Genomic DNA, 11,946 nt, shown 5'->3' with positions numbered 1-11,946 from the left:
GTCCAGTTGGCTGATTGTGCCCTTTAGGTCTTCTGTATCTTTGCTGAGTTTCTTCTTAGTTGTTCTGTCCTTTACTGAGAGTGGTGTGTTGAAGTGATTTCTGCCATTTTTGAAGATCTAATTCTTGTTGTTGTTCTTATTGACTCATATATTATTATGTATTTATTTTTGTAAATTCATGGTGGCTGGAACTTTATCTCTGGTAAATCTCTTGAGTCCTAGGAGCCTGCCAGGGCTGCATCTGGGACACTGCCAGCCCAGGTTCCCTTTACACTATTTCTTTCCCTGGGGTTTTTCAGGTCCCACAGCAAGAATGAATTCTATAATCTTACACAGATGAGAACTTTAAGGGGCAGAGAACCTAAATTAATGGCGATGAAACGGTATGGGGAGAGAGAGTGAGAACTGTGACACAATGTGAGTATGTAACCAGTGTTACTGAACTGTTCACATAGAAATTGTAAATGGACGTACGTTTGGTTGTGTATATTGCCACGAAAAATAAATTTAAAAAAAAGAGTGAAATCTAGCTCCAAGCACACTTAAGAGCATGTTTGTGATTGGGAATTACCCAGAAAGTCACCTCCATTCAGAGCAAAAGCTAAAACGAGGACATTTCCTTACTATCTCTTATAGGGTACCCTTTCACTGAGGTTGTTACTTTTAGGGTTTTGAATTTATGAATAGCTCCTGACTTAACCTGCTATATTACAGTGACCCTAGGGATTGTCTCCTATCCCCCACCCTAAGGTCCATGAAAACTGGCCGCACTAGGACACCACAGCTTGACTGGCATTGCCCTCAGGCCTGCATCATCTTTGTACATTCTCTGATGTTTGCAATTCTCTGGTCATTCTGAGCCTCTGAGATGTTCTCCCTTCCTTGTTAGCATGGCTAATATGTTTAAATTAATATTATTTTGGTGGTTGCTGTTAGTAAGGTTTTTAAATTATTTTCCCAGTGTTTTGAGATGTTCTGTACTAAGAGACAGTTCCTTGGGTTATATATAGTTTTTCATTTCAATGATGATTTTTTTCCCCTAGAAGTTCTTTTTTTTTTTAAGCCTCTTGTGTGGGTTTTTTTTTTTTTTTTTTTTTTGGCTTGGCTCTTACTCTTTTATTGATGTTTTTGATTCCTTCTCATATGTCTTTTATCATTTTAAGCACACTGTTCTTATTTTATAATAGTTCTGTAATCTTCATATCTAATCCTTTGAGATATTCCCTGATATCACTTATTCTGAACCATTTCATAGTGTTTTATAATTTTGGGTTGTGCGTTCCTGTTGAGTAGGGCCTTAACTAGGAAATCCAAAAAGCCCAGGTTGAGGATTTGAAGTTGTATATATTTCCTCTGCCAACCTGAGTGAGGACAGGCACATATGTCTCCAACAACCAAAGGAAACTCTCTCCCATTCCCTTCAGTCTAAAATGCAAGCACCATGAAATCAGAGGTGTTTGTTTTGTTTGCTGATGTCTCCCAGATTGTCTAGAAGAGTGCATGGCACATATTAGGCACTTAAAATCTATTTGTTGAGCTGGATTTATTGTCTTGCTTTGCTGGTAGGTAGATTTATTTTGACCAATCTACCCATTCACTATGGAGCCCTGGTGGTACAATGGTTAACTAACCAAATGGTCTGTAATAAGAACCTATCAGCCTCTCTGTGGGACAAAGATGTGGCCATCTGCTCCCGTAAAGATTACAGCCTTGGAAACCCTATGGGGCAGTTCTACTCTGTCCTGTAGGGTTGCTATGAGGTAGAATTGACTCGAAGGCACACAACAACCATTTCACTGGGGAAGTAGTTAGAAACAGTTGAATGTCCTTTCTATTAATAATGACTGTGGTTTTCCTTTGAATTATTGCCTGTTTGTTCTAATAGCAAGACTTTGACCCCGTGTAACGCAAAGCACCATTCTAGTCTTATTATGATAAATGAACATTGGCCTCCTTCCTGGGCCTATTTGTGTTTCAGAGACCTTATATTAGTTGAGTTTGGCTCTCTGAGCCATCTTCAATTTTTCACTAATCCTCAGGTTTCTCTTTTTTGGGGGTAGAAAAGCATATTTTATGTGGTTTTAATAGAAATAATCAGAGTAAGTTTTGAAGGTAAAACTTTATTCAGATGCTATTCTTCAGTAGTTAGAATTTAGATAACCATCAAACATAAGGTATGGTATGTGAAAAGTGGAAAAATTAGCATAGAGAAAAGTTTTTTTTTAATGTAAAGACGTGTGACTTCTTTTTCTGACTAATATACTGACCATGGGTAGGAGAAAACCCACCAACGTAAGGAGGTATAACTTAACGGTTAACTTATTTTCCATTTTAGTGCACCATTCCATACTAGTTGTTGTCAAGTCAACTTTAACACTTGGTGACACCATGTGTGTCAGAGTAGAGCTGTGCCCCATAGAGTTTTCAATGGCTGATTTTTTGGGAAGTAGATCTCCAGGCCTTTCTTCTGAGGCACCTCTGGGTACCTTTTGATTGATTAGCAGCCAGGCTAACCATTTGCACCACCCAAAAAAAACCGTTGCCGTCGAGTCGATTCTGACTCATAGTGACCCTATAGGACAGAGTAGAACTGCCCGTAGAGTTTCCAAGGAGCACCTGGTGGATTTGAACTGTTAACCTTTTGGTTAGCAGCTGAGCTCTTAACCACTGCACCATCAGGGTTTCCAAGGACTCCCATTTTAGTGCAATATTCATTAAATTATTTAAAATGAATTGAAGTGATAGCTATGAAATCTGGAGATTATCATTAAAAAAGAAGATTTAGCTACTTTTTATATCATTATAATAAATTTGGTAGACTTCTTATTTGGTATGACACAAATTAAATGGAACATGGATGTGAGCAGAAATAAACTTGTCACCTTGAGTATGTTGAAGTTACAGAGACTTTGTTTTCAAAGAGATACTTCATTTTCTATATTGCCTTTATATGATCACATGGAAGAACTATTTAGGGTTGAGTATGGAGCCCTGGAGAGTAGTGGTTAAGAGCTCGGCTGCTAACCAAAAGGTCAGCAGTTCAAATCCACCAGCCACCCCTTGGAAACCCTATGGGACAGTTCTACTCTGTCATACAGGATCACTGTGAGTTGGTACCTAATAACAGCAACAATGAAGGAGTATGAACTGACCCACTACTTGGTATTGAGGTGTTTAATTCTATTGCCAGTCTTTGTAAAAGGGAGGGTAAAAATGGAGTCGTGTGACATAATGATGACTAAATATTGCTTCTTCTTTGTTTTGCAGTTCCAGCTCCTAGCAGATTTAATAGGCGAGTATCAGGTATGTGTTCTCTTCCATTACGTACCACTAAAATACTATTTTAAGATAGGGTTATCTTAAAAATAAACTGATCTTTTAAATAAAAAGATAAGTTAACAGCATTATGGAACAGTAGTAAAATTATCTGTAGTTTCTCCATTTGATTTTCATTCTTAAGTTCTGAGTATATATGTACATATTTTTATTTTGCTGTGACTACGTGTGGTTTGTCTCTTTGCATCTATGTCAGTAATATTTTTTAATGTTCATAATTATGGTTTCTAAAAACTGCTTTATATATCATATCACTATTTCTCTGATACTGAGCATTTTGCTCCCCACACTTACCATCTTTTTTTGTATTTTAGATTATGTTGCCATTAACTTCTTTCATACAGCTTTGAGCCACTGGAATTACTCCTGGGAGTAGAATTTCTGTTCAGAGACTGAGCATTGCCTTGGCTTTTTCTCTGTGTTGCTTTCTAGAGATAGTGTACAGGACAGGTCTCAGGGAGAAAGGCACCCTGCACAGGTTTCTTTTCTACCACCATCTCACTAATGTGGAAGGCAGCCAGCCACTCCTTTAACTTAGGAGATGTGATAGGAATAGTAATTCTTATTGTTTTATTTGACATTCCTTTGATTATTAACAAAAATAAATGTTTTCCAAATACGGAAAGTTTATTTGTACTTTCTTCTATGGGACTATTCGATAATATTTTGCTCATTTATCTATTATGGTCTACATTTTTAGAAAAGTAAATTTGAGTAAACTTTCTATCATGATTTTTACCTTTTGAAATTTTTAATAGAAAAATTTCCTGGTGAATTGTTCTTTCTTTCTTTTTTTTTTTTTTGGTAGAAATGAAAGGATTTTCTTCTCATAAGCACATTTTAATGATTCACATTTCCGAATGAAGGAAGCCCCAATTAGAATTTGGAAGGAGAAATTGTGCTTGGTAATCTATTTTGTTGTCATTTTGTACAGTTTCATATTACTGACTAGTGACATCTGCTGGAGATCTGAAGCAAAATAAATTCCCTCTAATAAGGGGCTGTGCTCTTCTTTAGTCTGTCTGCATTTTCAATAGTTCTCAAGCATCTCCTGACACACAATGTTGTTCTCAAGGCTGTTTAGGGGATCACACAGATCCTGGGCCTACCCCCATGTAATCTGTGCACTGAGACAAGCTCCCTGATGTGCAAAACTATAAGGGGCACCAATCAAGTAGTCACTTAAAAATAGATTTTTACAGAGAAAGTGAAGGAAGTAATTTGGGACCAGGACTAGGGGAAGAGGGCAAAGGGAAGTAAGTCTGGAGTTGAAGAGAAAAGAAAATTCAAAACCAGTTTTGAAAAATTAAGGCATAATGTTTCTCCACAAATAGAAAACATATGAATAATTTTAATGAAGATGACTCCTTTTGTTTAAGTCATAGTTATATATCTTTAGATGTGAAGACTGTAATTAGCATTTGCTGCCTCAGTTAATTAATGTCTAAAAATGAGCTAGTTGCTGAAGCTCTTTCCTCCAAAATCAGAGGCAAAGCAAGCCTGGAAATAGGTTAGCCCAAGACTAAGCATCCTTATTAGTAAAATCCTGTTAGTCTTATCATTTAAGGCTTTCTTTTAATATTTTCCCCATAGAATCCCTCAGTATTGCATCTTGAGGCTTGAATTTTTTTTTTTTTTTTTTTTTTTTTTTTTTTTTAACTTTTTAAATGAAACTTTTTATAATACACAAAAGTAGAAAAAATATTACAATACCCATGTACCCCTCTATATTTCCCAAAGTGAAAGCTTTTTAAATGCATTATTCTAAGTAGACACTTTGAAGTCCTAGACCAAGGAAAAACAATTGAAATAGACTGGATAAAGGTCACTGTCTTAGTTTCTTAGTGCTGCTGTAACAGAAACATCACAAGTGGGTGACTTTAATGAACAGAAATTTATTTTCTCACAGTTTAGGAGGCTAGAAGTCCAAATTTAGGGCACCAGCTCTAGGGGAAGGCTGTCTCTGCTCTCTCTGGAGGAAAATCCTTGTCTCAGCTTCTTTCTTGACATTTTTAGGTTCCTTGGTAATCTCCATGTGGCATCTATCCTTCTCCTTTTGTGCTTACTCGTCTTTGTACCTAATCTGTTCTTTTTAGATCTCAAAAGTGATTAGGTTTAAAACACACCTTACGCTGATATGACCTCACTAACATAACAAAGAAAATGCTATTCCCAAATGGAATTATATTCACATGTGTAGGGGCTAGAATTCTAACACGTATTTTTGGTGTAGCGACTCTGTGTATTCCTTCCATCTTCTTTAGATGCTTCCTGCGTCATTTAGTATTTTCCACATAGAATCCTTCAATATTGCATCTCAAGGCTTGAATTTCTTCTTCAGTTTTTTTAGCTTGAGAAATGCTGAGTGTGTTCTTCCCTTTTGGTTTTCTAACTCCAGGTCTTTGCACATTTTGTAATATTTTGTCTTCTCGAGCTGCCCTTTGTAATCTTCTGTTCAGCTCTTTTACTTCATCATTTCTTCCTTTCTCTTTAGCTATTCTGTGTTCAAGAGCAAGTTTCAGAGTCTTGTCTGACATCCATTTAGATCTTTTCTTTCTTTCCTGTCTTTTTAATGACCTATTTCTTCATGTATGTTGTCCTCGATGTCATCCCACAACTCATCTGGTCTTCGGTCGTTAGTGTTTAGTGCATCAAATCTATTCCTGAGATGGTCTCTAAATTCAGGTGGGATATACTCAAGGTCGTACTTTGGCTCTCATGGACTTGTTCTTTTCTTCAGCTTCAACTTGATCTTGCATATTAGTAATTGAAAGTCTTTTCTGCAGTCAGCCCCTGGCCTTGTTCTGACTGATGATATTGAGCTTTTCCATCGGTCTCTTTCCAAAGATGTACTCGATTTGATTCCTGTGTATTCCATCTGGCGAGGTCCATGTGTATGGTTGCCATTTACATTGTTGAAAAAGGTACTTGCAATGAAGAAGTCGTTGGTCTTGCAAAATTCTGTCATGTGATCGCTGACATCATTTATATCACCAAAGCCATATTTTCCAACTACTGTTCCTTCTTTGTTTCCAACTTTAGCATTCCACCAAATTTTGCTTTAGTAATTTAATAGTAATAGTTCAAGGAGTTGGCATTTACTGCATTCCAGGCATATTGTCCACTTGAACCCTTATGACCATCCTCAGAGTGTACCCACTACTGTTAGCCCTCTTGTGCAGAAGAGAAGGTGAAGAGTTCCAATAACTCACCCCAGGTCACACAGCTAATGCAAATAATTGAGCATTTATTAGAAGAAAACTTTCCCAAGCTGAAATGACCTGTGAAAAAGGAACAAGTTTTCAGCTTTCTGAGTAACACCAGTGATCATATCTAAACCATTCCTGGCAAAACAGTTTTATCAGTAGATACAAAACCCTTTTTATTCACTGGATGATTCATTGTCTTTTGCCACAAATGCCTAAGGGTAAGATTTAAAAATCATAACTTGTACTGACACTTCCAATTCTAATCCTTCCTCCATTCCATCTTTCTATCCCCCTTCTATCCAGTAAGAAGCCTGGTTCCCAAAAAACATCTGTTTACTTATTTACTCACTACTGTAATATACACTGAAGAGTTTTGGAATTGCTGTACTGGTATTGCCACCAATAGCAGTTCTGTTTTTGGCCTTGGACTATATCCCACTGAGGGTGTAGTACTATGTTCAGAAGCTACTTAGAATAATTCTCCTTTTATTCTCTGTGGTTATGTTATCAGTCTGATATATGGTTAGGTTCACTTATTTCTCTTTGTATTCAGTTTTAAGATCCTCCTACCCTTGTCAATTTAGTTTTATTTTTTAAATATGTAAAACATCAAAAAGGAGCCCAGGTGGCACAGTGGTTAAGCCCTGGGCTGCTAACTGAAAAGTGGGCAGTTGAAACCCACCAGTCGCTGCTCTCAGGATAAAGACGTAGCAGTCTGCTTCTGTAAAGATGACAGCTTTGGAAATCCAGTTCTACTCTGTCCTGTAGGGTTGCTGTGAGTCAGAAACGACTCAACAGCAACAGGTTTTTAAAACATCAAAACTATATAAGAGTCAGAGAAATTTCATTCCCTTTACTATCTCTTCTTTTTTGTTTTTACCTACACGCTAGGAAATACTCTAGGAAAATAATTTCGTTACTTTCTGGTTTATCCTTCCCTTATTTCCTTTTGCAAAAATATGCATACATATATTTATTTTCCCCTCATTCTTACCTCTTTTTTCTCATTGAATGTCCTTCTGTATGGAAAGGTTAGCATACTATATATATACTCTTCTATACCTTGCATTTTTTACTTTTTTTCCCCTTAGCTTTCCTCATTCTTTCTCATAGCTGTATTATTCAAATGCGTACTTATGTCATTTTTTATATTTTACTGTTATAAATAATGATGAAATCAGTATTTTAAAAATCTTTGATTATAAGAACAAAGAGAAGTCCTGCAGACGTCCAGCACAAACACAGGTTACTTATAAAGAAAATCAGGTTAGCTTTAGATCTCTCTTGTAATGTACCTAGAACAGAGCTTAACCCATAGTATTTGTTTTGTTTTTAAATTCATTCTTTTTTTGAAGTTATACATGCACATGATAACTTTGAAAATATTTTAACTGATCCGTATCACTATGCTTATGTTACATATGTTATACTTAATGGTTTTTCGCCTCTGCCCTTGTAACTCAGCAGAGGCAACAGCTACTTGTTTGTCCTTGCCACTACCATAGAATTTAGTTGATGATATATTTTATTGTCTCTCTCTCTTATTTGGGATCACCAATCCCTGGAGGGCTGGGTTTTCAGCACTTAACAGAATGCCTGGCACTAGTGTGTATTTAATGTATTTGTTAATTAAAAAAGGAATAAAAAAGATCGTAACAGCTTTCTTTAGAAAACAGCGAATGAAAGGAAATTGTGTTCACTTCCTGTTTTTCCAGTAAAAAGCACACATCTGTTTAATACATTTTCCTCTTTCTCTCAATTTAGTCTGTGCTGAGTCCTACAACCCTGATGAGGAAGAAGAAGATACTGATCCAAGGGTAAGAACTACAGCAGAGGTGTTATTTCCCACTGATTCCTTCCTTCCCCCATGCCAAAATCTAATCATGCTGATAATCAAATAAATACAAATTAAAATATCAGTGAGCTGCCATTTTTTTATTGAACAGATTGACAGATATTAGGAAGAATGAGAAGGGTTGCCTAGATATAGCCATCAGAAACCTTAAACATAGTCAAGCCAACTGACTCAGCAGTTCACTGAATGAAAATTCATCCCTAACAATTGGGTCCTTCCCAAGAACATATAAATGGGGATCGTTGCAGTGTTGTAATAGTGAAAAACAGAAACAACCTAAATGATTATCAGGGGTTAAATTATGGTACATTCAAATCCATAAACCCTGCAGCCACTGAAAATGATTCTACAGGTCTAGGGTTAATGACATGGAATGGTATTTGTGTGAGGTCCCTTTTATGTAGCACATTTTGTAAAAGAAATAAAAAAACAATTAAAAAATATATTTGTCTGTTTATATGTATGTAGAGAGACTTGATCTGGAAGCATGTATCCCAGAGGTTAACAGTGGTTGTGACAGGACTATGGCTGATTTGGGTTTTTTTTTTTAATTCAGTGTTTTAAACTTTTATGTAGTTAACATAAATTACTTTTGTAAGAGCAAATATGAACCATCATTTTTTAAAACTTGATATTATAAAAGAAACTTTAATGATCTATCATGTATGCCTTAAAATGAAGAGTTATGAAAGATTTCTGAGGCATTCTAATAATATAATAATTCTAATAATAAAATGCTACCATTGTGTGAATATAATAGACATGTAGATTAAGACATTTTTTATTCTAGATAATACAAAGTTCTTGATGACTTTTAAAAGTTAAAACACAGTTTTTGCTAATTTTTTATATTAAATTTAAAATACTTAACATTTTTGACATGTTATTTCTTATCAGATTAAATATCTTTTTTTAGGGTGAAGATGAAACCTAGGAAGGAGCTTGAAAGGTCTCTTAATTATGACAGCAATATTTGGCAATAATTATTTTTTCTAATTCAATACACATTTACTGAATATCTGTAGCAGTAGGAATAATAATAATAGTTTCGAGCACCTAATAAATGTCATAAACTGTTCAAAACTGCATGTCAACTCATTTAATCCTCATGACAACTAATTCATAAGTACCACTTACCATCTCTACTTAGATGTCACTAGGCAACTCAGACTTAACATGAGCTCTTGATTATCTCCCTTTAAATATTCTACACCCACAGTCATCCCCAGCTCAATTCATGGCAGCTCCATCCTTTCAGTTGCTCAGGTCTAAAACTTTGGGGTCACCCTCAGCTCCTTTCATTCTTTCATACCCATATCCAATCTTTCAGCAAATCCAATGGGCTCTATCTTCAAAACATACCCAGAATTCCGCTACTTCTCAAAAAAAGAGGTTTTTACTTTTCCTACTTTTTAGGAGAAAGAAATATACCAATTTATAAGTGAGTAATTTTAAAATGGAATAAAAAAAATTTCCTTGGTTTTATTTGGACAGGTGATTCATCCCAAAACTGATGAACAGAGATGCAGACTTCAGGAAGCTTGCAAAGATATTCTCCTTTTCAAAAATCTTGATCAGGTAACATTGACTTTTAAAATATTTTTATTATAGTAGTCTTTTAGCTTTTTTCCCATTTGTCGCATAAACAATTTTTATTATTTTAACCACAATCAAATAGGCATAAAATATCTTACTTAACCAATGTTTTCATTTTGTTGACAACCATAACCCAGATGTGAGCTTTTCAGATGACTTCTGGTATTTTTCTGGGCTGTTTTGGTGCTTCCTCCAAGACAAGTAAATACCATTTATGACGATTCAGTTTGGTCTTTGCAAAGAAATGCTCAGCTATGCATGACCCTGGCTTAGTTTAGACTATCTGGATTTATACTGCAAACAGGTTGATTTCTCTGAGGATACCAGTGTGAAGTTATCTTCACTGGTCACAGTTTACCTCCGAGAAGTGTGTGACTGCTTCTCAGTGAAGACCTTAGGGATGGAGCACCTCATGTGAGTGTGTGTCTGCAGGGCTCTGGCATAGGATCTATGGCCTGGGTCTGTTCTTCTCATGATGCAGAGCAAGGGCTACCTCCTGGGGACAGGGAATCTTCAGATTTCCTGTTTTCCCTCAACTTTGAGGGCCACATGTTAAAGCCATTTAAGTGGCTGATGTGTTGGGCCTGTTGGGGAATCCCAGAATGTGCAGAGATGGGCCGGATGAGACTAGACTGCCCCTACTATCCATCTCCTGCAAATACAGTTTCTGAAGACATCCCCATAGCCTTCCCTGGGAGTATGACTGGTCAGACATGAGCCTGTGATCCATCAGTCAAGGGAATCATCCATCCCTGATATCTGTAAACCAGTCCATTCAGCAGCTTTGTAGTTTACAGAAATAGCCAGAACTTTCCTCAGAGCTTGTTAGTCTGAGGCTGAATAAAACAAGGATTTGAGCTCAAGGAAAGATTGGTTGTGAGAAAGGCTCGTTTGTCGGTTGTTTTTCCTGGAAGACCTATCAGTATCATAACATTTTACCATGAAAATATTCAAATATACAGCAAAGTTAAAAGAATTTTACAAGAACACCCATGAATCCACTGCCTAGATTCTAACATTAACATTGTACTCTATTTATGATATCATATACCATCTAGCCATCCCTCACAAAGGGGTCAGCAAATTTGTACCATCTATTCATCCTTCAACAAAGGGGTCAGCAAACTTTTCCTTAAAGAGCCAGATAGTAACTATTTCTGTCGCAACTACTCTGCCCTGCCTTTGTAGTGGGAAAGCAGTGATAGACAATACATAAATGAAAGGGTGTGGCTGTGTTCCAGTAAAACGTTACACAAAACTAGGTGGCAATTTCCTGACCCCTACATTAACTCATCTTATTTTTTTTGGTGCATTACAACGTAAATTGCAGGTATCATTATACCAAAAACACCAAACCCACTGCAGTCAAGTTGATTCTGACTCTGTAGAGACCCTATAAGACAGACTGCCACATCCTTCTCCTGCAAAGTGGCCGGTGGGCTTGAACCACTGACCTTTCCATGCAGCTGAGCGGCTTTAAGTACTGTGCCACCAGGGCTCCTAGAGATCAGTATTCATCTCCTTAAATACATTGGCATGCATTTCGTGAACTAGAGTTCGATATTTGTTTATAGTTTTGTGTGTAAAATTTTCATATAGTAAAACGCACAAATTTTAAGTGTACATTCACTGATGTTTGACAAATACATACACTTAGGTAACCCAAACCCCTGTCAAGATACAGAATATTGGCAATGCCCCACAAAGTTATCCCTACTCTCACCCCAGAGGCAACTATTGTTTTGTTTTATTCTACAGTATATTAGTTTTGCCTATTCTAGAATTTCATATAAATTGAATAGTATAATGTGTACTGTTTTTGTGTGAGGCTTCTTTCACTCAGCACAGTGCTTTTGAGGTTCATCCATGTTGTTGTGTGTATTAGTAACTCATTATTTTGAACTAATTTTAGACTCACTAAAATATTGCAAAAATAGTAGAGTTCCCATA

The 11,946-nt window shown here is 36.4% G+C and overlaps 1 protein-coding gene across 1 annotated transcript in view; it reads left to right on the top strand.

The window, feature by feature from the left end:
* PRKAR2A (protein kinase cAMP-dependent type II regulatory subunit alpha) overlaps positions 1-11,946 on the top strand; it is a 111,764-nt gene that overhangs the window by 51,556 nt on the left and 48,262 nt on the right. The window contains exons 2-4 of the mRNA XM_004368504.2: positions 3,268-3,303; positions 8,310-8,362; positions 9,895-9,978. Of these exons, the coding sequence (XP_004368561.1) occupies positions 3,268-3,303; positions 8,310-8,362; positions 9,895-9,978 (173 nt within the window). The remainder of the gene's footprint in view (positions 1-3,267; positions 3,304-8,309; positions 8,363-9,894; positions 9,979-11,946) is intronic.

Source organism: Trichechus manatus, unplaced genomic scaffold (assembly GCF_000243295.1).
Source record: "Trichechus manatus latirostris isolate Lorelei unplaced genomic scaffold, TriManLat1.0 scaffold00001, whole genome shotgun sequence".
Classification (NCBI taxonomy): domain Eukaryota; kingdom Metazoa; phylum Chordata; class Mammalia; order Sirenia; family Trichechidae; genus Trichechus; species Trichechus manatus.
This window is presented reverse-complemented; position numbering and strand designations above follow the sequence as displayed.